Source organism: Loxodonta africana, chromosome 20, assembly GCF_030014295.1.
Source record: "Loxodonta africana isolate mLoxAfr1 chromosome 20, mLoxAfr1.hap2, whole genome shotgun sequence".
NCBI lineage: Eukaryota > Metazoa > Chordata > Mammalia > Proboscidea > Elephantidae > Loxodonta > Loxodonta africana.
The window spans coordinates 72641864-72669541 of NC_087361.1; the positions used below are offsets into that span (position 1 = coordinate 72641864).

The 27678-nt window shown below is 47.3% G+C and overlaps 1 protein-coding gene across 8 annotated transcripts in view; it reads right to left on the reverse strand.

Moving 5' to 3' along the window:
• Window positions 1-1258: 1258 nt before the first annotated feature.
• PPP1R12B (protein phosphatase 1 regulatory subunit 12B) overlaps window positions 1259-27678 on the reverse strand; it is a 268308-nt gene continuing 241888 nt past the window's right edge. For 3 of the 8 annotated variants that reach the window (XM_003410228.4, XM_023548266.2, XM_003410230.4), the window contains 5 exons: window positions 26223-26355; window positions 25160-25264; window positions 21526-21579; window positions 20216-20266; window positions 1259-9520 (listed from right to left, as the gene is read on the reverse strand). In XM_003410228.4, the coding sequence (XP_003410276.2) occupies window positions 9434-9520; window positions 20216-20266; window positions 21526-21579; window positions 25160-25264; window positions 26223-26355 (430 nt within the window). In that variant the 3' untranslated portion in view covers window positions 1259-9433. Of the gene's footprint in view, window positions 9521-15194; window positions 15353-20215; window positions 20267-21525; window positions 21580-25159; window positions 25265-26222; window positions 26356-27678 lie in introns of those variants that run through there. The other 5 variants (XR_010318760.1, XM_010590213.3, XM_064273383.1 and 2 more) reach the window with 5 other exon arrangements.

The window sequence follows — 27678 nt, forward strand, 5'->3', positions numbered from 1 at the left end:
AATCTTTGAATTTGACGCAAAGATGTCAGTGACCAAGGACTGGGCTTCAGAGTCTTTAAATTAAGGAAAGAGAAAGTGGCATTGCCCCCAAGACCAAGAAAAGGTTAAATTCTTTCCTCAGTTCCCACCCCCCCAAGTCCCCTCTGCTTCCATCTTGTCAGTTTACACTGTGCCTCCCAAGCAGGAGGAGACTCTAATGATCTTGAAGGGACTGGGGATCTGATCAACAGGATCTCTGGCTTCGGGTGGAGGGCGGGCCCAGGTGACCGCTAGGTGATACTCTGTCTTCATCGACTTGGCCATATCCAGTGCAGGGGGACACAGACGGAGGAATGGCCTTGCATCGGACATGCTGCTTTGCCTGTTTCCGGGCCCAGGACAGGTCTGAACTCTTCAACTATGACATCATGTGTGTTTGTTCTGCTGCTGCTTGGGCCACAAACAGCTGGGTGACAGCAGCGGAGAAGAATCTCCCCTCTCTGCCCTCCCCATGCTTACTCCCAGTCAGTGACCAGGGCTTTCCGTCTGGCAGAAAACACAGGGCTGAGCCAAGCCAGCGGCTGGGCCTGCTGGGTGGAGAAACCAGACCCGGGCCTTGGCGGGATGAGGTCAGACCTGGCCGCCCACCTACAGACCCTGCCAGAGCGCCTGAGTAGCCTCCTCCCTGGACACAGCCCCTTCTTTTTTGAGTTTGGATTTAACTTCCACTAACTCCCAACTTAGCTACATTTGTAGTTTGAAGCTGTGGTTTTGGATCTCCTGAATCAAACTGATTAACGAAGACCTTATGCATATCAGCAGAGGGCTAGGGGGGAATGCTGGGAGACCTCCGTGGGCCCTGGAAAATCACCAGCCCTCTAGGCCCCCACTTGCCCATGTACAAGAGTGTGTGAAGATCATCTAGGTGGGCTCAGTGGCCTTGTCATTCAGCCCTGCTCTCTGTCTTCAGAGAAATAACCATGCTCTTAGTCTACTTGAGAATTGCTTTCTTCTCACGGCTCTTTTGACCCTCCAGTCTAGGCTTTTCCTTGGCCTGACTCCACTTCGGAAGCACCTTGGTGCTCCCAGAGGCCCTGCTCTCAAAGATGGCAGCTCTCAGTGGCTGTCCTGGGGAGGAGACCTAGGAGAATCTGATTTACATGGCAGGAGGGTGAGACTTCCAAATAGCAAAGACGGTGACAAGAGATAAAAATGAGAAGAGGTTCCTTCAGATGTGGCATTCCATAAACCTCATTTCCTATTACTGAGGGGACAGTCACAAAGTTAAAACACAGTTTTATTTACTCATTTATAAATACTGTTGTGTTTACAGGCATCATATAGATGTGAATATTATTATTCCCAAACTTTCAAGCACAGAATACTTAATAATACTATATAATAACAACCAGTAAAACAAAATCATTCATCTTAGGGTTGAAAGGCCACTCCAAATTGCATAAAAATACATTCAGTTCACAAAGCGAGTCTGGCATACCCCCCCCCAAACCCCCCACTCCACCCCAGGTGTATTTACAGTTCACTGAAGCTAATCCATACAACTCAGCTGAAAAACAGTTACATCTAGTGCTTTAACCGTGGTGGAAGTTGGGGTCAGGAGTGAAGGGTGAGGTGAGTGGAGAAAACACAAAACGCTACCCCTAAAATGGGAGCATGGAGATGCCACGGTGGTTCTTATGAGCTCTCTTCAGCCCTGTCTGACCAAGGTCGGGGCAGAGGGAAGAATGAAGGTAGGAAAACCGTAAAGCCAGACCCCGAGTCTGAACTGCTCAAGTAGGCAGAGGCTCTACCTTCTCTGGGAGGAGAGATGCAAGGTTGACAGCGAGATGAGGACCTAGCGGGGCAGTCCCAGCCTTTCAGGGGATGCTGGTTAGAAAAGGGGGTATTTGAGGCTGCTGCATCCTCCCAGAACCTTCTACACCTGAGTCTGCCTCCTGGTGGTGTGTGCTCCGGATCTCCCTGTCCTTTTTCCTCCACCTCTCTTTCTCCTTACCTGGTCTCTCTTCACCAGAGGACAAGCTGGAATCTTGTCCAGCTTTCAGTGGTGTGGAAGAGAGAAAAGGCAAAGGCAGAGATATCTGGGTCTTACTGGTGCTGGCCCAGTGTACCTCTTGGCCCTAGTGTGCTCCTTGCCCAGGGTCTGTGCCCTGATCTCCAACTCTGGTTTTGTGACAACATGGCTCTTTTAAGAGGCTCCACAGTCAGCCTGTCTTTCCTGAACTCTCTCCCCTGCAAGGCAGGAATGGGCTCCGCTGCTGCCACCAGATGCACGGATACACTGATCAGGTGTTTGCTGAGAAGATACACTTCTGTTTCAAGCTGGAAATAGCCAAACCTCTCAGGACAAAGACTGAATAAGCCAAGATGGCTACCCATGGTCTCCTTGGCCAGGCTATGGAAAAGCCAGACAGGGAGCCCTCACTGACCAAGAAAGGGCAGGAAGACTCAGCCACAAACACCAAGACCTGGAGAGCGGTCCCACTTTAACTGTTGCCTTTGCAGGAACACAGAGCAATTCTGACCCACAGGCCTACAAGTCAAGCCTCACTCAGAGGCCATTAGCACAGACAAGGAACTCTGAAACTGGAAGAGGGGTGGCGGTATTGGTATGTGGAACTCCTCCAGGGATCTTGGCCGATTCATGGAAAACCTCCTCTCCAAGCACCATCAGCGCCAAGTGAGAAAAGCAAGGAATAAGGGGGTGGGGGGGAGACGAAGAGTATGTTTATTTTGGAAAGACATAAGAGGATCCTGATGTCACCTTAAGGGCCACCCAAGAAAAAGTTTATTGGAAGCATTAGAGAAAAATCTGGAGGAATAACAGAAAATCTGACTTCTGGCAGATCCATGGCCCAAAATGATACGCAGATGAATTGGGGAATGGCCCAGAGAGAAGCCCCTGGGGAAATGGAAAGGAGGGGGAAGCAAAAGATATGAACAGAATACCGCACTTGGAGAAGACTGGTTTCTGAGGCTTCACTTCTAATCAGAATTCTAATGGAGCTGAAACTTCTGACTAGCAAACGTGCCAGTGTGTGCACGGGCTGGCAGTCCGGGAGCCCCCAAAGTGTTAAAGCTTCTCAGCTAAGGTGAGAACACTCGCTCAGCGCTGCTCCATCTTTAAACACACCCACTTCTTTTTACAGTTCTTCCCAAGGAGCGGCTCCTGGACACTGGGTTGCAAGCCAGGCCAGCTCAGTTCTGACGCTCAGCCACAGTCTCCCAGGGCAAGGGGTGCAACTCTCAGCCATGCAGCTGCTACTGGCTGGCCAGGAGTCACCATTGGGTTTTTCTCAGCTCTTAGAGACCACCTCACTCCCTAGTAGCTGTGACGGTGACAGTTCCTGGGCTGCAACAAAGCTGATCTATTTTCCAATCTAATCAGAACACAAGCGATCAGTGGCTGTCTCTGACAGGGGCGACTGCTCCTGAGCAATGTCGTACCTATTAGGGAGGCCGATTCAACTCTGTGCAGCTGGTAGCAAGAGGGATGCGGTCACCAGTGAGATGCCACTCACCTCCCTTGTCCACGTGTTGGGCCTCTGCCTCCCAGCATGGAAAGCCTCCCTCCTGCTCGACATTCAGAGCCCTGACCCACCTCTCCCCCTGACAGCAGGCAGCCCCTCCACTCCAGGCCCTCTCCCCGCCACAGCCCTGCAGGGGTCCTGGCAGCCAGTGCTGTTGTGTGCCCCGTGGCTGGGTAGACCTCGGGTTTGGAAACTCTTACTGTGTTGGTAGTCTCTGCAAATCTGATGTAAAGAAAAGAGCACCTTCAACAGCACCGGAACCTCTTACTTCTGAGAGTCCAGAATCCAGTGAAGGAGCTCAACAGAACTAAAAATTGAGGTTTTTTGTTGAGGAAGATTCTCTGGCAGCCGTAAGGCAGAGCTCAGGACCGGGTGCCAGCTGGTGCTACGCAGGAATGCAGTTAGTCTGCTGTTTGGGTGTTGAGAGCCATGTAGGCCACATCCGAGGAGGCTGAGGAAAGGTAGCAGAGGAAATCTATGAAGCAGCAGCTCTATTTCTTTTTAAAACAATTTGTCCAAAGGCTGCCTGCAACAAATTGCTTTCTATCCATTTCCCCATAAGCTCCAATTTCCACCTCTGCAGGTTTTAATATTCTTACCAAGCCATTAGGAGGGAAAGCAATTGCAAAACCATTCAATTACCCTCAATATTAAATTCACTTTCCAACAAGGATGAGAAGTCAACCTTGACACGCTGATGTTAAACAGTTTGAATCCAGAAGAAAACAAGAATATTTGCTCTTAAATTTTTGAAGTTAGAAACAGCAGAAATTCTGAGTTTAAGAAATGTTCTTTAACTTCTGAGGAATGAATACATCACAGAATGTTAAGCCTAGAAGGGGTCTTAAGGATTATCCAGCCCAACCTTATTTCACAGACAGGGGAGGTGACTTGCCCCAGGTCACACAGCTAATGAGGAGAAGAGATGGCCCTGAAATTCAGATGTTCTGACTCTTGTCCTTTCATTCCGCCTTCAGAACTGCCTTCCTTGTTGGATCAGAGCAACTCACATGCTTTGAGGGGTCAGCAACCTTCCTTAAAAACTGGTATGGCAGCCACCATCTATAGTTAACTGGGTCTGGATTTGGGTAAGGGACTGGTTTTGCTAGATAACTATGTGTCCAGAGTTAAGTGTGGTGCCAAATAAACAATGGATACTCAATGAAACCCCTAATAATACCTCAGAGGGCAGGAACGAAAACAAAAAACACCAAACCCGTTGCCATTGAGCTGATTCCAATTCATACTGACCCTCTAGGACAGAGGAGAACTGCCCCATAGGGTTTCCAAGGAGTGGCTGATAGATTTGAACTGCTGACCTTTTAGTTAGCAGCTGAGTTTTTAAACCACTGCGCCACCAGGGCTGCATGAGGGCAGGCCACCAAGTACAGTGTCACCTCACCGTTAAGCTCCCGTGGAATCAGTGGTTCACTTGGTGGGCTGGAACTAGCGACTGATTCCCCGTTCCCATTGGCTTAGTCACTGGATCCCTTAGGCTTGCCTTTCAGGTGCAAAATAGCCTGGAAGCCTAAGAACTGGCCACACTTTAAATAGTTCTCTCTTCTCCATGCGTCTTCTGCTCATTCTGCGCTCGTCTCCTCACGATATGGCAACATGGCCAGGACCACCTCCTGGGCCAGTGTCCTGGACGGAAACTCTCCTCTGCCAGGTTAGGAATGGCTCCAGTGGGGCCAGAAATTCAGGGACCCGACAAAGGGTATGGAGACCCTGGGTGGTGCAGAGAGATAACGTGCTTAGCTGCCAACCTAAAGGCTGGAGGCTCAAGTCTACCCAGAGGCACCTCGGAAGAAAGGCCTGAGAAACTACTTCCAACAAATCAGTGACTGCAAACCCCGTGGAGCACAGCTCTACTCTGACGCACATGGGGTGCCATGAGTCCGGGTCACCTTGACAGCAACTGCATAACAAAGTGCATGGCTTTGAGTTTCTTCTTTCCTCATCTCTGGCTCAGTTAAAAGCCAGAGAGAAACAGTAGCTCACACAAACTTTTGTGGGCTCTAAAAGCAGTTTTTGCCTCCTTGCTTCCTGGGTGGAGCTGTATAAGGATGCATTTAGTTTGGGGGCAGGGGCAGTGGGTAAAATCCATAACACAGGTCTGAAACCACACTCGTGGTCTCAGAGAGCAACAAATGCATTCAAGACTCTGCAGAAACGGGGTGGGAGCTGGGATACAAAAACACAGGGAGGATCCAGGAAATATCAAATGAGACTGCCCCCATAGAGAGTTCAGGGCCCTGAGTAAGCCCAAGCATGTCTGTGTTTCTGATTCTTTAGCAGCGACACCCTGAGATCTGTCTACGCCTGTTACACAGAGGCCTGGCTGGGACTAGGGGTCATTGTGCCCTGAAGCTATCTGGAAAGGGATAAGCAACCCCTGAAAGACAAACAGGCGAAGCAGCAAAAATTCAGCCAGAGAATCTCTGGAACGGCCAAATCATGACTCTCAAAGGTGTGGCTTGGTTTTGAAAACTATCAAATTCATGAGAACAGAGGGTGTAAGGCTGTACCTAGAACCTTCTCTTCCCCATCCTGGTATTTCATGTGAAGACTTTAAAGTGATATACTTTAGCCTCAAGTTGCTGGCCATGCCTGTAGCTATACATTCAGTTTAAGCTCATGGGAGGCTTACGGCCAGCGAAGAGACCAACTGTGAGTGACTGGAGGGGAACGCAAGAGAAGGCAGGCCTGCCGATGCCAGCACCTCCAGAAAACGGCTGGCTGGTAGAGGCCCACAACCATCACTTCAGAGGGCTTCCTGTCAATCAGAGTTGTGAAGAAATGGTATTTTATTCTCCAAAGAGACCAGAATTCAGCGCTTATTTGTCCATTAAAATGAACAGCATAAGAGAGAGTGCCTGGAATTCTCCAGGATGGTTTACACTTTCGTGAGCTCTCAGCCATAGAATCCAGTATTCCTGAGATTGAAAAGCTTGTAAATTTCTCGGTCCACTAGGCAAACTTTCTGGCAAGAAAAGGCAGCGTTAACATTAATTGGCCACGTGAAGCAGCAGGGGTGGGACACCAAGCTAAGAGTTTTGAGTACTTGCCTCCAGCACCTTTGAAAGGCACCAACAAATCTAAAGCAACTCTCTGTAACCACTTTACCTGGTCCATCTAATGGAAAAAGGTCGTCACATTTTCCTGATAATCCACATCTTTTCCTGAGAAAGCAGCAGCAGCCCTTTTAACCCCCAATACCCAAGGAGCGCCTAGGAGAATTGGTCAACCCCCTGTGCTGACTTCCTCTCCCGTGGATGAGGGAAACGCTTACAGTGGAGGGTATGACAGTCCTTGCTGTAATGCAGCATGCCCCGAGAACCGAGTTTACAGTGTTCCCACGAAAATACAAAACCCAAAAGAGTAGCTTTCTTTGAAGAATGGCTGGAAATGGAAGAGAGAGTTTTGTCTACTCTAAAAAGTAGGTTTTACCGGAGACATATCTCCTATTCTGGGATTGGGGTCTGGAATTGTAGCTTCTGGTCTAAAGAGCACTTGATGCTTCAGGGAGCCATGGAGAACTCTACTGCCACTGTAACCTGGAAAGAAATTACAAATGGACAGAGGTGGTAGACATAAGATAAGGGGCCACTCTGAGCACTGAATACCTCCAGCAACCCTAAAACGATGAGGACTTAAATGACCTGCAGGCTCAAAATGAGCCAACCAAGTGATAAGACTCCTACAGAAAGCAAATACAGTATTACTATTAGGTCATTGTCAAGAACTAATGGTTTAATTTTGCACTGGAATATTCTGTCCAGGACTGGGCATGATATTTAAAAGGCTGTTTGTGTCTGGAGGAAGATGACTAAACTAAGATAGGCGTGAAAGGTATACGACATGAACAATGATGGGAAGGACTAGGGATAATGCAGCTAGAAGATTAAGGAGCCATTACCAGCTACACACATCTGCAAGGCTGTCATAGTGAACGGCAACCAGGGGAGATGGGGGCTACTGGGAGAATCCACAGGCACACTTCAGCTCACAATCTGAAAACTTTCTGGTTATTAGAGTTGCCCCACCTTCCCGTAATAAACACACAGCCACCAGGGGCTGTGACATGGGTTCCCGTGATAAACACACAGCCACCAGGGGCTGTGACATGGGTTCCCGTGATAAACACACAACTACCAGGGGCTGTGACATGGGTTCCCGTAATAAACACACAGGCACCAGGGGCTCTGACATGGGTTGCAGCTGTAGTAACAGGGGACCCTGTGCTGCAACCATGGGAAGCCAACCTCTGGGCCTTGCCACTCTAAGATCCCACGACTCTCACTAATGGGTTGTAAGCATTTCATCCCTTTAAACCTCTCTTAAAAAGTCACTTCTTCTACTGCTTGTAAGACAGAAAAATGTCTCTCTCCTAAATCTAACCGCCAGAAATAATCAAATCCACCACCGTGCTCTCAGCCAATGCATCTCAAGTGCGGCCGCCACCTGTCCATCAGTGGAGTCTGCCTGTTGCTGTGATGCTGAACAGATTGCAGCAGAGCTTCCAGACTAAGATGGACTAGGAAGAAAAGCCTGGCAATCGACTTTCTAAAATCAGCCAATAAAAACCCTATGGATCGCAAGGGTCCAATCTGCAACCAGTCATGGGATGGCACAGGACTGGGCAGCACTTCGTTCTACGTGGGGTCTGTCTTCTTTGTCACAATGTTGCAAGTGTCCTCAGATACTGTACTCACACCACATATGTCTTTCCAACCTGCTTCCACTCCCTGGTCCGTCTCCCATAATCTACCTGCCCCATCTCCATGCCTCGTTGCAGTGACTCCCCTGCTTCCACTCCCTGGTCCATCTCCCATAATCTACCTGCCCCATCTCCATGCCTAGTTGCAGTGACTCCCTTTCTCATTAGGACAGTGTCAGAGCGAAGAGAGAAAATACAGTCAAAGAGAGGTAAAGTGGAATAGGGTATTCAGAGCCTAGATTTTCTAATAAAGAAAATCACTCTGTAGGGAGAACAAGTGAGCGATGAGAACACTGGGCTAATCCTTAACGCAGGGGTCCGGCTTTCCTGGGGAGGGCGGGGGGAGTGGTGCTGCCACCAAGATCATTCCTCCCCTTTCCAGAGTGCCCCATAATGAGCAAGGAATTCCCATAATGGCCAAAGACAACTGAGGCAGGTGCTCTGTTCTACTTTTACATCATGAGGTAAGGTTAGGGGGGTGAGAAGGAAGAATAAAAGGACAGAAAAGAAAGGGATAAAGGAGGCCAGGGTGCCTGAGCCTTAGGGAAAGCGCCAGGCGTGAGGGAGGAATAGAGTTTAGGACTAGTCAGGGATGTTGACAGAAAAAATAAACACTGGCAGGGACTTAGAAGAAAGTCAGTTCCTGAGGGGTGAAGAATAGAGCCCAGATGCAGAATCGCTGTCACCTTTGGAATTGAATAGAAACATAGCTCTAGTGGCTGTCTGATGATTACCATTTCTCTTAGCCCCCCAGACAGGGTCCTGGAGTGGCCACCACAAGCCTCACCTGTATCAGAGAACACCAGGTCAATGCAAAGGGTGGTGGGGTACTGGTTTGGGTAAAGGCCTCAAATGTTGGGACCAAATCCAATGTGGACAAAGTAGCTGAGCAGCAGGAAGTTGGGGGCTCCACAGCTGAGCCTGATGTACTCCCCAAGGCCTTCTCCAGATGGCTTGAATGATCACAATCATGCTTCAATTAAAACTGTCGGAAACTTGGGCCATGGGCGTGGGAGAAACGGGTGCTGAGGGTACAAGAAAATGTACAGTGCAGAGAAGGTGACGGTAGGGGCCAGAGAGGTGTCCTTCCACCAAAACATTCACCTCTTTTGGCCAGAAGGCAATGGCTGGAAGAGAGGGTTGGGGCAGCACATGCCGACCCATCCCCCCAAGTCTAAAGTCTAGTCTACTTGGACAGTTTGCTGATGACTCTGATGAGAGCACCGTTTTCATCTTTCAGCCTCTGGTTGTCAGATTTCAGCTCTGTTAACACCTGTAGAGGGGACAGAGGGAAAGGTCTGTTAGAGCCTGGCAACCTCCGTGACCCCCCTGAGCAGGCCAGGACACCCGCGTGTAAAATCTGAGACAGCTTCCGTAATGAAGGGCCACCGCCCCTCTCCCTAGGATGAAATTCTCTTGAATCTTCTATTTATTGAGTTGGTAATGCTAATATTCAGGGAGACCACGGCCCCTCCATCTTTTGAACTAGCATATTAAGTAATAATATGTTATTTCTTTGAATACAGGCTTCATGTCCCACACTGTGTTACCCTTTGATTCTAATGAATCACTATTTTAAATTGTTCCTGTCCTTGAACTGACCTCTAGCCTAGCGTAATTAGGGAATGCGATATGAGCTGGTGGCGACACGGAAGGAGTTCAGAAAGGAGTGGGGGCCATCTAATACAAGTTAAAAAGAGGACACTGCTTCACACCCCCTCAAAAAAAAAAAAAAAATGCAGGGGAGAGGGGCTTTCCTGACACCAGCACAAGACGGTTTAAGTGTTCCTCCTCCTGGGTGCCTTTGGTGATATAATCCACCAACATTCTCACTGCACGTCCTACTGTACATATGTCATACTGCGCACACGTCATACCGCACACATGTCATAGTGCACATGTCATATCGCACACATGTACTTCTAACCACTAACATCCAGGGAGCTATGGAAACCATCCCCACAGAGCCGTGAGCACAGTGAGCACCAGGCATGTATTTAACTCCCTCCGAAGGCCCCCCACTGAGAGTTCCCAAGTGATACCCAGAGGTCTTATCGGCAGTTTTAGGGGATGATGACATAATTCCAGGCAACAGGTGCCTTTGGGCGGGGAGGGAATGGAGATTTCAGTTCTATCATTTCTGTCGTATTGGAACCTTATGCACAGTGTTGCCCAGCTTGTGGAACAAAGGAAAAGCAGCAGCGCCACTGGAATCTCCAAGTCTTTATGAGTGACCAGGCACTCTGATGGGGAAGTTGTGCATCTGAAGAACCTTACTGGGATGTTGGTAAGGTACGGTTTATGTGTGGGCTCCGTTGGCAGAAGAGAGGTTTAGACTAGAGGGTGAGTCATTCTTCACCGTGAAGGTTACAGAAGTCTACGTTCACATCTGCTCAACACAGATGTCCTTTGATTGATTCGTCTCTCAGATATCGGGACCCCTGGGGCAGGCAATGCCTCCGGTAGACAGTGGCCTGGGCTGAGGGGTCACGAGGTCCTGGGTCTGCTTCACCACTTAGGGCATCTAACTACACCTTAATGAATACAATCTTTGCTTCCTCTACCTCTCAGGGAAGAAATAGGTTCAACTACACAAATACACGTGGTGCACATGATTAAGCTTTGAAAGCAACGCATCCCAGATACATACAGAGTTATCAGGGGAAAAACATAATGAACGTCTATGCTGTGGAAGGGACTGCGCTAGAAGGTCTCCTTTCTGCAGTCTAATTAGCACCTGATCCAGCTGTTATCCTTATTCTTACAAACCAGGAAACAAAGGATTTCACAACTCATCCAAGGCACTTGGCTATTAAACGGCAAAGCCGACACTGAACCCAGGTGTGCTGGACTCCATTGCTCATTTTCATTGTTTGGCAAGGTAACAGAGGTGGGGTGAGGGCAGAAAGCAGGGACACCGGAAGTCCAGAAACTGAAATTCTAGTACTGGCATTGTCACTGATGACCTCTTACTTGAGGCAAATCACCTGATCCCTCTGGCTTTCCACTTTTGCATCTATAAAAGACCAACCAACCTGTCCTATCCCACAGAAGGCGGGGACTTGGCGAGTCCCACAGAGATAACAGATGTGGACGTGTGTTGACATACGCAATATGCCGTGTGACACTGAGTATTCCTACTAGTTCTATGAGTTCTCCCTTGATGTGGGAGGGCAGGCAAGGTAATCTGAAAACTCATTAAGAGGATTTTACTCCAGGAAATATCAAAATAAAGTTTCAGCCCTTTGACCCTGCTTCTCCTACCTCCAATCAGTCAAAGCCACTCTGCCTGTCCTCTCTCTGGCACCTCCGCTCCTCCACTCAACACAGACTTTCATAAATGACAGCAGTTATCGTGGATATTAATTACTGAAAGCATGAGATCTAGTTTTGCCCCAGATCCTACGGTATCTTGCACAAAGAGGGAAACTAAAAATACCTGCGATATCTTTTGGGGGCCCTAGCTCACCCTCTTTGGGCCAGACTGAGCACTCTATCCAAAACTCACTAAAAGACGATCAGAAAGTCAGCCCAGGGCAGTCTCATAGCCCACTGCCTTCCCGTCTGGTCTCCGGCGCCCGTCCTGGGGCCTGCAGCTAGGGTGTCAGTCAGGCACTGAAAGCTGTGTTTCTGTGACGGGCCCCACAGGCAGGGGAGAAGCTATACATGGCGACGGATTATATCTCACTGCCAGCAGCTCATCAGAATTGGACTGCTTCCCCCCACCCCACCCCTCCTTTTTTTTAAATGTACAAACAACTCCTTGAGCCTTGGGTGATTTATTTCCACATTAAGAACTCAATTCCTTGAAAAAAATTGGGCAAGGCAATTTCCCAGCTGCAACACACTACAGTTGACATCCGCAGGGAGTGTCAAAAAGTACAAGAAATGGAATGTAGAAATCAAGGGCGGGGGGAGTCTATAAACTTCATCTCAGAAGAGAGAGGGGAGATGAACAGGGTTATCTGATATCCACTTGAAGTTAGAGGATGATTAAATACGAACATCTGGGAAAACACTACACAAACATGAGCTTTAACAATGCTTTGGTTTCAAGTCTCCGGAGCTCAGCTTTTTAATTTTCCAGCTTTCCACTGTCTGATGTTAAGATGCCTCCGAAAAATAAAATTAAATTGATGTTTTCTCAAGTATTACTTCTTCAAGCCTTTGATCAGCAATGAGTTAAAGAGGCAGAGGCTCCAAGGGTCCTGCAGCCACAGCGTAAGGGGCTCTGAAGGGGCCTTCCCTGAGCTGCTGTGCTTCCGATTGCCTGCAAGTGGGAAGGGAGTCCCCACTTAGATTTTGTTGGTAAGCGGCTTGCACTAGGCACTGAGAGACAAGACAACTTCTCCAGGGGAGACTTAAAAGAAAAAAAAAGGGCAGTGCAAAATCTCTTGAGCATGCTGCCAGTTTGGCTTAGTTATCTCATCTTTCTCTATGGCAGGGGTTGGCAAGCTTTTCCTGTAAAGAGCCAGTGAGTACTGGAGGCTTTGCAGGTCAGACAGTCTCTGCTGCTGTAGTGCAAAAGCACCCCTAGACATGATGATGATATGTAAATGAATGAGCGTGGCTCAGTTCCAATAAAACTTTATTAACAAATACAGGAATTTGAATTTTATATCATTTCCATTTTTCGTAAGTATTACTCTTCTTTTGATTTTTAAAAACCTATTGATATGGCTCACAGGCATTACAGGTGGGCCAGAATTTGCTGACCCCTGACATAGAGGGTCATGTACCAGGTGGTGGCTTCCTTTATGGCAGCAAAATCTGTTGGCAGGTTAGTGGCTCTTTGGAAGTTAACCTTCAGCAAGGAAGTCAGACTGCTCAGAAGGAAGAAGGCTGTATGTCATCCTTCGGCTGCCATGCTGGGGCACACTGTAGTTGCTCAACAGATCCTTCTTGAGTTGTTTAGGCTGTATGCTTAACAAATGACTCAGACTCTATGCCAACTACGCACACAGCTTATATCACAGTGGTTAAGTGCTTGAGCTCTGGAACCTAACATATTTAGTTTGAATTTTGATTCTGTCACTTACTCTCTGAGCAACCTTGGTCAAGTTACTTAGTCTGAGACTGTTTTTTCCATAAGTAAAACGACTGCTCTGGGGGAATGAGTGAGATAAAGCATATAGAGCACTCAGCACAGACTTTCATAAACGATAACTGTTACTGTGATTATTAGTTACTGAAAGCGTGAGATCTAGTTTTGCCCCACATTCTATGGTATCTTGTGGAAGAGGGAAACTAAAAATAACTGGGACACCTTTTGGAGGGCCCTGTTTTGGTTAGGTCTCCCCAAGTCAAATTTCCCAGGCATCTTTTTTTTTTTTGCGGGGGGGTTATTTTAAAGCGCAGAGTTTGACCCTAACTGCATTGCTCGCTGGGAGCCAGGCCATGGCAATGCTCGCTCCCCTTTCAGTTTTCTTTCTGCTTGTGACAGCATCTGCAGCAGGCTATTAGCTCAGTCCTTATGGTAATGTGGGTGCTTCAGATCTAGTGGGTATTAGTTGTCAGCAACTGACACCCACAGCAAAAGCAAATAGGCAGAAAAAAGAACAGGCCTTGGTCAGGACTAATCAGATTGGTGCTGAAAATTAAAAACTCATTTCAGAGAGTGAAATTGCTCAGCAGTGGTGACCCCATCACCCTGTCCTGAGATGGGGAAACAAGTGATCTGTGAACCTGTCTCTCAGACCCACAGCCGAGGAAAGGCTCCGTTGCTGCAAATCCCTGCTCTCTGCTCCGCTGCCTGTCGCTGCCTTTGCAAAGCCAGCTCCCTTAGGGAGGGTCTGGCTGTGTGAGGGTCTTATATACCCAGGCTGTGTTCTGCCTCACAGCTCACACGCTCAGAGGGGAAACATCCCCTGGGCCCAGAGATTTGTGACAAGGATGAGAGCAATGCCTCCCAGGATAGGAGAGGAAGGCAAAGATGACTGGGAAGGAGGTAGGCGCTCATCCAGGTCTGCGCAGACGGTGGGAAGGAGGCTCTGTTTTGCTGGTAGGAGCGGGGACAGAACGGCGTTAGCCTTCAGTCCTGGTCCTCCCTGTCAGCAGGGCTGTCAGATGTCAGATTTAGTTCTCTGGTATCCAAAGGGCAGTGTTTCCTCAACCCTTCGGCTGCAGCGAAGAATCAACAGGGAGGGGAGCTCTGAATAAATACTGATGCCTGGGTCTCAACTGAGACCATTTCAATCTGACTTTGGGGGGAATGGTGGGGGGGTTGGGCACAGCACTGGGATATTGTTTCAAGCTCCCAGGGGCTTCTAACGTGCAGCCAGGGTTGAGAGCTTCTAGCCTAGGTTACCCCAGACCCAACCACAATTTGGGGTCCAGAACCAACCCTAAATGCTCCAGGGACCAGGTCCCGCTTGCATCGCTGTTGACTGAGAAAGCACTAGCTCAGTTTTGCAATGACCCCATCAAAGAATTGTGCATACGTATATGTATACAGGGGTCCTGGTGGTGCAGTGGTTACACGTTAGGCTGCTAACCAAAATGTCAGCAGTTCGAGCCCACCAGCTGCTCCTTGGAAACACTATGGGGCAGTTCTACCCTGTCCTACAGGGTCATGAGTTGGAATCGACTCGACAGCAATGGTTTGGTTTTTGTATACGGACACAGGCAGGTACATACACATCCACTGTGTACACCTATGTGCACACGTAGCAGAGTGAGCAAATACATATTCAGTCTCTAGGGGAAGAGAAAGTAGTGTGGTCACCTTACCAAATACCCTGCTAGCCCAGCCAAGGTCTCCCCTAAGGCTGCCCTTGACCTAGGATGTTAAATCCCAGCTTATGGGCTCAGCCCTGGGTCCTTCCATTGCAGATGACCAACCTTTACAGGAACCTGCATGTGGAGGCCCTGGTGGAGTGGGGATGGGCACAGAGCACCTGAGGCCAACGAGAAGAGTGAACCTGCCTGGAGCAGTGGAGGAGGGAAGTGAGGTGGAGAGGAGGGGCAGGGCCTAGAGCTCTTGGGTTTCCGAGGACTCGATGGACTCCGAGAGTCTGGCCACCACTCGGGTCAGGGCCCTGTTTTCAGCCTGCAGTTGCTCGTTCATCTGCTTCAAGGTTTGAATCTGTTTTAGCTGGTGGAGGTTCTGTAGAGAGCGAGACATGGAGGGGAAAGACAGACAAGACAGACCAGGGGAGATAAAAGTAGGACAAAGAAATCATGTGACTTTTTGTTTTTGTTTTTAGTTTGCATGCAAGAAAGGAAATGAGAAAGGCAGGCTGATGACAGCGGATGGGAGGGAGGGATGGAGAAAAGCACCGGGAGGGTGCTGTGTCTGTGATTCTTGGCTAAGGTCTAAATCTGCTCAAGGTCACCATATGAATAGAGCCACTGAGCATCTCAAAAAGCACATCTGGACTGCTTTTGGAAATGACAGCCCTCCATGCACCTGGGGGCCTTCTGAGCTGAAGTAACACGGTCAAGCTGTCGCCTCAGGGACCCTGATCGCTGAGACTGGAGCCGAGGACTGAGGGTGTTCCTAAATCCAGCTGCTGTCCTTTTCTCGCCCCATCCCTCGTCTTTCCCCCATAGTTGATCCCCCTACCCCACCTGTTTTCTTTCTAGGTCCTTCTCTCATGGTATTTATTTTTTGTTGTTAAAAAGAAGGAAAATAAAAGAGGGGTCTGTTGTTTAAATATTTCCGTATGGGGGCACGTACTGTTTAGAAGGTTGAAGTGACTCATAACAAAATTATACAAGAACTGGCGGCTCTCTGGAGGGCCCTCTCACCGCTTAGTAGGAAGCTTCATTAACCTACTGGTTCTCCTCTGCAGTCCAGAGGGCTTGTTCAGGGTCCAAGGACACTAACTTGCCTCTGACGTGCTATTATGATCATCTGCATCACTAAATTCACAGCTAACTGCACTCGCTGTCTCAGTTCATGCAGAGGCCGGGAGCTGCTCAAAGGTGTTCACAAAAAAGACTCATGCTCTGGAAATCAGAACCATGCACGAAAGGCGGAGAAATCGTAAACATCCAGCCACACAGAACTGGTTGGATGGCTGTGCTACTCCAGCCCTTAATATTTGTCAATGTGCAATGGAACAGAATAACCAGTCCACAGATAGTCTTCTTATCCCACAAGGGATCAAAGACTTCATTAAATGGAATTATTTCCCAGCCTGCCTGCTCTATTGTCCTTCACGTGATCATCTGCACTGACCCGGAAAACTGGGACAATCAGCTCTTGGAGAGGAGGGAAGTGATTTTGTTATGTGAAGGGGGTTTTATAGGTGAGGATGGATACTCCTGTAGGTTATAGTAACTACAAAAAGTCACCAGAGAAAAGTCTCTCATACTCTGATGGGTAAGAATGATGGAAATGAAAGCTTAGTGGCGTTGTAATTGTTTAGGAGTGGAGAAGCAGGGAGCTGAAAGCTAGTGTGAGGGGAAAACAGTGAAAAGGAAAAACAAGCGGAGACAAACTGCTGAATATCTCTCCTCATCAAGGGAGAATGGCCACCGTGGAGAAAAGGAGGGCAGCCGGCCAATTCCACGCAGCCACTGGAAGGCAGGGCTTGGACAATCCTCGCCCACTGCAGTGTCTCAGCCATGGCAGGACAGATGATGTAGCATACGGAATTATTTAAAGAGATGGACAGGGGTCAAATCTCAGGACCAATGGAAAGTCCCTGGCTATCACCCTTCTTTGGTGTTTACCTTGGGCCAGAGCTTTCAAAACAATCATTGTCATTATACGAAGTGGTCCCTGCCTCCCAGAATAATATTAAAACATGAGCTGTGAAAGTGACTCAGTCTAACGTGTGAATGCAAGCTGACTGAAGTGGAAGAATTTGGAAGTTATCAGCAAGAGGGAGAGAGGCAGGAAACAATCTGGTGGAATGTTCTACAGGAAACAGTACCAGGAAGATGGGAGTGGCAAGGGGATGGAGAAGGGAGCAGGGCAGAGTTTAGGGGCAGGATCAGACTAGTGATGTTTCCAGAGTAAATAAACATTCCAAGACCAAGCTAAAAGGGGATTGGTTGTTGGGCCTCTCTCATGAAAGGACGTGGGAAAGGAAGAGAGAAGGCCTGGCAAGGGGGCAGGAGGTAGCAGAAAAGTACAGGTCTGATGTGGGCACATCCTAAGGCCAGCTACAGACCTAGCAGAGCTCACAGTGACATGCACCCTGCCAGTGCCTGACACATCATCCTACTCCAGTCCCGGATCTGGGTGGAGTTTCTCCCGGGGGAGAATTCATAAATACTTACATTTCCAATTTTTGCAAGTAAAGGCCAGAAAGGCGCAGCCCAAGTCACAGGCACAGAGCCCCATACCCATGTGAGCCCATCTCAGGGCCCATTTCTCTCTCCAGTCCTGGCCCACAGCCTGCGGACAGCCCAGCATCACTTTCTGTCCTTGAGCACCTACTGTATCTTCACATGGCTCCCTACTGACTGTTCCAAAAAGGAGGGGGAATTTGTTATAAAGGGCAGATGCAACAAGCCTGGGGACTGACTGGCCCCAAGCTCTGCTGGATTCCAGACTGACAAGACGCTCATCTGTTCTGCTGGCTGGTTACCCAGTACACAGAGATTCTGGCTACTCATCCCTCCGGAGATGTGGTTCACCCTAAGCTGCTGTCTGTGTTGAAGCTGGACAGCTAACCAAGCATTTTCTTAGACTCCGCTAGGGTCAGTAGCACCAATTTTATGATGTTTGTATCTGTATATTTGAAGTTTTTGCCTCCAAAGGAATGGATTAGAACTCCAAATATACGGATACAAACAAAATCGGTGTGACTGGAGAGGCTCTGATACTCCTCTGCCTGGTCCTCTAGGGGGCGCTGGGCACGTTGCAAACCTGGTATTAAGGCTTTGACTTGAGCATATGGAGTTTAGGGACTTTAGGGCTTGCAGGATTTCTTCTCCATGTGGTTTGTAATCAGTAATGGAGAATAAGGGCAACTGACTGAATGGGGGGCTTTTTAAACAAAAAATCAGTGTCAGATCAGCTTACCTACTGGCTTGGGGACTAAACAGTCTTGATCTGGCTCCACTTGATAATTTAAAAGCACTTATTTTGAAGTTGGCTGGCAAATGGCTGATGGCCGAGGAGAGCACACACTTTCATGTAATGTAATCTCTATTGATTAAAGGAAGGGACTTATGACCTAGTTTAGGAAACCATAGCCTGACAGGACAAGGAGAGAGAGAGAAATACCTAAGTCTTCTTCAACCCACGGCCCTACTTAAGGGGCTTCTATATTTGCCAAAGTAGACCTGGAATAAAAATAAGGAAGGACTTCAATTTCTCCAGTTTTGGACACTTTCTGGGTCTGTGTGTGAGCCTGAGCGGATGTGATACAGAATTCCATGACTGCTGGGATGGCTTTGGGCTCCTGGGTACTCATTGGAGGGCACTGGCTTTGGCCTCATTTACATGCTCCTCATCAGCATTTAGACCATTTCTCAATGAGCAGCACTGACAGCTGCCTAACAGCAGAGTACAGGTGGTATAACTCAGGGGCTTTCAGATACAGGAAGAGGCCCCGATGCAGCCAAGAGCTGAGGATACTCAGTCATCAAGAACTGCTCACCGCTACTCACAGGCTGTTCCAAGCGGGATGGAATGCATCTGTGTCGTAGGTGAGGGGGCTTTGGAAAAACCAGATGATGGAGAAGCTTAACGGTGTTAGGTCATACTGTTTCCATCACCTCAGGAGAACCAACTACTTATTATTTCTGCTCTGAATTAACTTGGAAATTTTAAAGTGGCACTGTTTGAGATACAAGTGGGTACTGCTAGAAATTCTATGTGGCTGCTGTCAGGTACAGCTTTGGGAGGGTGGGTAAGGAATGCAGGGGCAGGGCTTGGCATCTCGCCTTCGTTCTGGAAATATAAAGAGTACCAGGCTTATGAGCATTGGGTCCTGTAAATGATGGCCCTGTCAGGTCCTGAAAGCTCTTCCAGTAAGTAACCATCCTTTACAGGCGACTGGAGCAATAAGCATCTCTCCCAAAGTGCTCCAGACGCATATTAGGGATGCCTGCTCACAGAAGAGCCCTGGGGATCTACCGAATCCTGCCCCTGAGCTTCCGTTTTCCAGTTGAAGAATCCTGTGTTTCACCAGATGAACACTTCGCATCATATATCCAGTAAAATAAAATCCTTAAAGAAAGAGAAAAAGCTGAGCGAGTGCTAATGACTGTGTGCATGTGGCATCATGTCCTGCAGGGCTCAGATGCTCCCAAATCACACCCAGGTAGGCACCCTGCGCAGCTCCACATTCCCCTTTCAGAGCAGTGAGGTGACTCTTTTGGGTAGATTTCCAGTTTTTAGCACTCAAAACTGCCCAGGACGGCAGTCATTCACTAAAACGGCTAATGAGGTGGGGTCAGGGGTCACAGTGAGGAAGACAGAAGGCAGTAAGGCATGAAGTACACCTGGGGACATGAGCTTACTCCAGTGGGAGAGCACCAGGCATTCCCGAATATTTCAGGGGATAGGAGCAGGCATGCAACCAACAAGTGCAGAAATCTTCATTCTGCTGCAGAATGACTCAAACTGTGTTCCTGTCATGAAGGGGCGAGGACAGGGAGGGGCACCAGGGAGGAAAGCCTCAGGTCCTACCCAGGTCTCCCCAGGCACCTAATGGGCTCTACAGAGCTGGGACCAGCCCCACGGGGGTAGAGCCATTGCTTGGAAACCTTAAAAGTTCATCTCAGGTTTGTCTCCAGCATGCTGGGGGCTTCCCTTAAATCCCTTAAAGCTACATCTGTTCCTAGAAGGGCTCTGAGGTGGCCACAGTGGATGTGGTGTGAGCTGAGAGACCTATGACATGGTGAAGGAGAGGTGTGCGTCTCCTCCTCACACATCATCTCATCTTGAAGGTGATGAGTTTGCAGTAAAATGTGGGGGCAGGGGACAGGCCAGTGCGCAAATATCCAGTCTTGGCCGGCATTCAGAGGACAGGTGTACAAAGAGAGAAAGAAAATCTCTGCGTACCTTCATCTCCTCCTCCATTTCCGACATTTTCCGCTCCAAGGCTCTCCTCTCCTGTTTAGAAACAATGAGACTGTTGAGCATCTAATGGCTTTAGAAGAGAGTCAAGGCGCTGTCTCCCAGCTGCCCCGTGATCAGCAACTTCACGGTCAAAGCATTTGTCTACTGACTCAGGCAAACTTTACCCAGGAGATTTGAGCACTGTCTGATCCTGCCACTTCTGGAGCTACTTCACTGATAAAAATCACATTTTCTAAATCTCCTCAGAAAATTAGAAGAAATATGGGGAAACAGCTTGGTAATATGCAAACGGGATAGGGCCAGGGCATGCTAAGCTATTCTGTTGAGTTAAAGACATCGTGGAATTTCAAATGGCTGCAGTGACCAGGACGCTCACTCTCTATTAACAAGAAGGCATCACGATCTTTAGTAACGCTCCCCCCAGATTCCTAGGGGACTGCTTCCCTCAGGAGGGGGAGCGGATGGCGAGCAAGGAAATAGACATCGTTGTCTATGAAGAGACAGTGCCCCACTCCCTAATCTATTTCTCTCTCCCAGCAATTGAGTCCTGATGTAGCCTAAACTCAACGAGGATTCCTTGACTAGATGAGATACCAAAGAGGTTTGGTTACAGGCCAAGGAAATAAAATATAAAACTAAGCTGCCTTCCAAATTAAACAGACAACAACAGGAGAGATGGGAACATATTATACTCCAAGGGTCAAATTCAAGCTAGGGTTCATCAATAAATCTAATTAAGTTTTCACAATCAAAGAATGTCAAATCCCAGAAAAATACCCTGAATTAGCTGGAAGAGGTCAGCAAATGAACCAGAAATCCTTCCATCAGTCAGAGTGAGTGAAAGACTCTGTTGGCTCATGTTTCAAGTCACAAGACCTAAATTGATGGCAGAGGGTCCTGTCGAAACTTCCTTTCTGTTCAAGGTGATAGGGAGGGTAAAGAGACCTTGGACTTGGGTGTGCACGTGATGATTTACAGTAAACCCAAGTGTATTTTGGGTATGTGCATGTGTGCAGGAGGTGGAACAATGTATGAGACGACCTTCCAAGGACCCTTTCCACCCAAGACTGGAATATGTGAAAAGCACTGACCATCTGAGGATGCCAAAAAGACTAGCAATCAAACTGCTGCCCAGAGTCAGACAAAAAGAATTTATTATCAAACCGGGAATGGAATGTGGCAGAACTCCTGCCTTCTTAAGATGAACTTTTTCCATTGGCATGAACAACAAAGTTAGGGAAAGTCAGACGAAAAAAGGAGGTGAAACAGAGGGGAAAGAGACATACACATACCCGCTTCTCCATCTCCAGCATCGACGACCGGTCAGAGGTCTTCTCTTGTTTCTGCTGGTACAAACGGAAGGAAGACAGTTGTTACTTAAGTTGTCTCTGAGCCAGTGGAAAGCCCAGTCTAGTTCAGCTTCACCATCGGACATCTAGAAATAGACTGCAGGGCTCTGGGCTTTCATATAGCAGGGGTTCCTTGCAAACAGATTCTGATAAGTCTCTAAGTCTCATGTTATCTGCCTCTCTGAAGTTTGCTGGATTCCCACTGGGGAGGGGAAGGCAGGTAAGTGCTATTCCCTGAAATTTAAAACACGTACAAAGACATCGCTCCCAGCACACACACAGACACACACACACAATTTACTAGGTCTTCAATGCCAACTACCTCCCTACACCTCTCAAAACCTAGAGGAAATAAAAAGTGGCTTTTCTTCTTTAAAAGGCCGCAACTCCTGAGCTGGAATGTCGAAGCCCCCATGGATTTGGGGTTCATGTTCACAGGGTATCCATGGTACTCTTCTACAGTCCTCTCCCCCTAGTCTTCCTGTTTGGAGAATTGAGGCTCTTTTTCCTTCAGAGCAGTGGTTTTCACATGTGGGTGGGTTCCCAGGGGTTCTAAGGAGTCCGTTCATAGGGTCCACCCTGGCTTGAATGGAGTAGTTCTACTTTTATCTGTTTTGTATATTGGGTTTCCAGGTAAGGTAAGAGTTCATTTGAATAAAAGATGGTGCAACTTAAAAGAAAGAAAGTTTATTTTAGATCCTCTTTAACTTTCAATTAAAATTAAATTTTGCAGAAGGGCCAAAAAGATTTAGCTACCATAGCTAAGAAGTAGAATAACCTCAGGTTATGACCCTGCCTCCAGAAGGGGAATGGAAATAAATCCTCGAGTCCCTTTTGAACTTAGCATTACAGAACTGGACAGAGTTTCTTCCATTCAACAGGCATTTAATAAATACGGGGTAATTATTTATATTCTAATTTTATTATGCCTAAAAAAAAAAAAGTGGCAGGCACAGACAACATTTAAAACATACAGAAATTATGCTGGTCTGCTTGGAGAGGTTTTTTTTGTTTTGTTTTTTGTCTTGTTTTGTTTTTTAAATAAGGAATAGCCAGGACTAACAGTAAAACTTGGAATTCTGGCTCCCGTCCTGGGCTTTCACCTTCTGTTCTGAAGGTCATGGCCATCTGCCTTTACAGCACATCTACCAAGAAGCAGAAGGAAAAGAAAAAACACAGAAGTAGATCCTGTAGGTTGCTCTCTTTCCTAAGCCCGAGAAACTGTGACAATTTCACCATTTTCAAGGTTCGCTTATACAAAAAACAACCAGCTTTCCTTTTTTTTTTTTGATTTTTAACCCTCTTAGAGTACGGGTGGACCTGTTATATAAAACGTTATGTGTGTCCATGTGGTAACTATCTCCATACAAATGTGTGAGGCTGACAGGCCCTCCCTCCACTGTCCTGCCAAACAACTCCATGTTTGGTAAATAGCAGAGACTAGGTTTGTAGCACAGCATTTCTTCTGAATTGTAATAACTTGTATTTGGCAAAGCCAAGTATATTCCGATGCACCCTGCAAAGCAGTTGGTTGGAAGTAAATGCTTTTCCCCAGTGGTTGGAAAGGCTGCTTTTATTTTCAATGCCCTCTGTGCAAGTCAACGTCAGTGGCTTGTTAGCTGCTCACTGCTATGAAGCACAGACTGATAGAAAAGCCAGGAACCCCTAGAGGTCAGGAAACGAGCTAGCTGTCAGAAGCTTCTGCTGAGGAGACAGTGAGGAGCAAGCAGGAAGGTGAAACTGGGTGCCTCACCTGGCTGCTCCCTAATTTCTGTAAAACAGCCCCAGTAATAACCAACGAGAACCAACATAATCTCTGCATCATTGCCAATACATGACACTATTCAAAATTCAAAATTAGCCTCAGATATTTTCCTAGGGTCTACTGTGAATAGCACTCAGCTGCTAACCAAAAGGTTGGCGGTTTGAATCCACCAGCCACCCTGCAGGAGAAAAGGCCTGGCGATCTGCTCCCATAAAGATTACGGCCTGCCTGTGGGCAGTTCTACTCTGTCATGGGGTCCCTATGAGTCAGAATGGACTCGATGGCACACAACAACTGTAAATAGGAGCCCCTAGGTGGTGCAAAAGTGCTTAGCTGCCAACACAAAAATCGGAAGTTTGAGTCCACCCAGAGGCACCAAAAGTCAGCCATTGAATACCCTGTGGAGAACAGTTCTACTCTGACAACACACTAGGGTCGCCATGAGTTGGAATTGTTTACTGGAAATTGGTAAACTGTGAATAAGACATTTTGCCTGGCTCAGTAATGCTGGGATCAAGAGGCCTTAGGTCCATCCTCAGTCTTACCTTACCTTACCTTACAGCAGAGTTATACCTGAGTGAGTGTATTTATTTTAGATTTGGCGACCTACTTTTCTTGTTCCACTAAACCACTTAAAGCTCAGCTGTTACCTGTCTGTTGCAGCAGATCTCAGAAATTCCCAATCTAAGAGCCATGTTCAACTACTATAGCCAGGCAGAAGGCAATGCCTCTTCCAAATTGACAGGCAGCTCACAGGACATGCCACCCATCCTGTGCCTGGCCAGCGCTTCTCCAGAAAGTGCAGGTGTCCTGAGTGCCTTGCTGGGATTCCATGCAGTTCCATGATGCTGTCTTCCAAGCACTGGTACTCCTTGGCTCACCCCATTCCAGAGGGGTGGCAACAACATGTTCAGAGGGTACCCAACCCCTTGCCCTCCAAAACCCCATGTACCCAGTATTTCAGCCTTGGCTTTTGGATTATATCCTATGGCCAGAACTAACTAGCTGCCTCTGGTTTTCATTTCGTGCCCTCTGGGTAAAGAGTCATTTTTACCTCATTAAGCTTTCAGAGTTCTTAGTTCCCATGCATTTCAGAAGGGCAATAACTCAACAGGTTTCCTGTTAACTCAGCAATAATCTAAGATAGCACTTCCTTCAACTTTCGGCTGCAGGCTTTGTTTCACAGGTGATGAGGTTAACCAGACCTGGTGGTAAGAGGAAATGGTTTGTCTGTCTTTCTGCCACTCAGGTTCCTATCCCTTAGGCTGAAAGACAGTGGTGGCTTGGGAGGCAGCATATGCAATGGACAGAATCTTTGCTTTGGGACTTAAGCCTATGTCATTGTACCATCTTTGTCCTTGATTTGCTGTATGATCTAAGCAAACCAGTTATTGCTCTAGGGCTAATTTGCTGCCTCTCTGCACTAGGTTTAACAGTGTTTTGCTTAGCCTTCTCCAGTGATGACTTGTAGATAAACTGAACTGAAACACGATGAACAACTTAGGAGAAGCCAGCTAGGACTACAGTGTAGTACAATGGGGGAGTACGGTACTTAATAAGGAGATAATCCTTATTAGCTATTAGCATTTGGACCATCAAGAGTTGTCCACTGAACTATGAATTTTCAATTTAAGTTAAACACTGACTGATGGAGTCCTAAAATCAAATTAGGATCTAAGAGGCGTATATCTCATTATCTGAGGAGAACGGCTTCTGACTCTCTCCCTTCCCATCTCTGGATCCTGAGTCTAGCTTGCCTCCTGACCCTCTAGCCCCTGCCTCCCCATCTTCTCTCTTCCTCTTCCCCCTTACCTGGGCCATCTTCTCAAGCTTGGATTTTACATCTGCTAGCTCTAGCTGGGCCTCCTGCAGTTTTGTTTTCAGTTTTTGGTTTTCGGTTAGGGCACTCTCGTAGAGCTGGGGGAGGGGAAAGAGAGAATCAGGTCACCTACTAGGCGAAGCACCCAGAATTAGAACTCACAGCTTTTCACATGTAAGACTGCCTCAGGCTCTCCAGCTCAAGCAGCCACTGTGCTATAGGTGGGGAAGATGCAGAGTCTAGGGAACAGAATGCATTCAGCCTACTGGCCTCTTGCTTCTTAAAAGTGATGAAGTCCCAGATGCTGAACACACAGAGAACAATGCTCTAACTTCCACAATGTTAATCGTCAGGAGAAAAAAACAGTCATTCCGTTTTCTCTTACAGGGCATTTGCAGTGATTAAAAGTGAGGCTCACATACCACCATACCAAAGAGAATTATTTTTTGAACCAGACTAGTGGGTATATGAGTTCTGCTTAACAAGACAGTAACAAAACAAATGTTTTCCTAACAAAAACATTATTTTCCTGGTATCCCAAGCACCTGAAAAAGGGGATTTCCAAGCCTGCCCTTGGAGCTGGGTACTCTTCAGCAAGAAGCACAGGAAATCAACTGTGACTTAAACCTTATCCAAACCCAGATGGTGATGAGGAGGATGATCTTAGTTGACATTCACAGGACCTCATTAAAAGCAGATGTTTATTAACAACAACAGGGTCTCCTGAATGATTCTCAGGGGCTCACACAGTCAGCATTACTTTTATTTCCCTTTTTGCAATTCTTAATTCCTCACTTTTTCCAACACCTCTAAATATCACATTCTAAAGCATACATTTACTGCACTAAAAACAATACACAAAGAGGCCTTTATTTAGCTGTTGGAGAAGTGAGGCAAACCAAGAAACCTGCAAGGAATTAGTTGTCGACATTTATCACTTAAACGCCTTTTCTCTGGTTTCGGCAGCACTACAATCCTTTTCCTATGTTGGTGGAAAAGGCCGAGAGCTTTATACACTGCAACCCAAGAGCAGCAAAACAGATAAAGGGACCCTACTCTCTTATAATCCCTGTTGCTGTCCTCTTCTACCCGGCTGGTCAGGCTGGCCAGACGGGCCTCCCGCCGGGCTCTTGCTGAGGCTCGGTCATAAGATTCACTGCTTGTAGGGTTGCTACCTCCTGACTCCAACCTGTGGGAAATGAAATAAGAGGTAAAAATTGGTTTTGAGAACAAAGGAGTGGGGGAAAGTAATACTTAAGGGCAGTCTGTGGCTTCTCTAAGAAGCACTTGAGAGTCCAGGGCAGAAACAAGGAACGTATTCCTTCCTTGAATCTCTCAGTCGCATTTGGGGACCTCACAGCTAAGCTGCGCAAGTGAGCTTGGAGAGGGAGGCTGCCATTTGCTAAGAATGGAGCTTACTTGAAATATTGGTGGTTTGGACCCATGCGCTGATTTAAATCTTAGAGCTTTTCAAATTAGTTTAGGTTTGAGCAGTTTCCTTCAACAGAGTGTGTTTTAAGAGCAAAAGTTTCTTGGACCTCAATGACTCTTGGAAAATGATTCCAATGAACTGCTAATGAATCAGAAACATATGGACTGGGAGATCTGAGCTGGAAGTTGAATGGGGGAAGAATGGCGACTGGAGCACCACACGCACACTCTTTAGATGTACTGCAGGTTTGCTGGTATCCCAAACATTTCAGTGGTACCATCACAATGCCAAAATAGCTAGTTTTCTTCTTTCTCATCTATACTCCACGTGGAGACTGCTATGATTAGGATTTATACATCTTCCAGTAAGTGAGCAACACTCCAGAGTTGATGGTGGTTTTATTTCCAGTATCAGAAAGTTCATTAAGGGAATGGTCTCTCAACTGACTACCTGAAAACTAAGGCTTATTTAAATGTACAACTATCATCCTGATCCTGAACACTGATTTATCCTTTTCTCAGGCTTTATGCTTTTCAAACTAAAATGTGGGACATATCAAACTGCTGTGTGCAAACCAACCCTGCAGGGTTCCAGCTCCTGGAGCTAGGATGGTCTCAAGAGGCATAGTTGTAGAACTTGCATCTGATGTCTCTATCCCATGGTCACTATTGCCAAAGTTGGGGGTGGGGGGAGGGCTGAAATAAGCATGAGAAGAGGTAGGGGAGCAAGAAGGAGGACACAGAAAGGGGAGAGGCAAGGTAATTAGCACCTAATGACATGAATGGTCACTTTTCTCTTACAGAGATGCTAAGTCCCATAGCAGCCTTCTTTATTTTTGTAAATAGGAGTTGGTTTATTAATTTTCCTGATTACAAAAGCAACATATGCTTGTAGAAAAATTTAAGGACTACTGAAACATCTAAAGTAGAAAGTGAAAGCCATCATATACTCCTGCCCAAGAAATAACCACAGTTAACAGTTTAGTTTGTATCTTTGCAGGATTTAAAACACACAAGTAAATACATTAAAAGATATATTTATATATATAAAATCAGATAATGTGTGTTGTTGTCTAGCCAC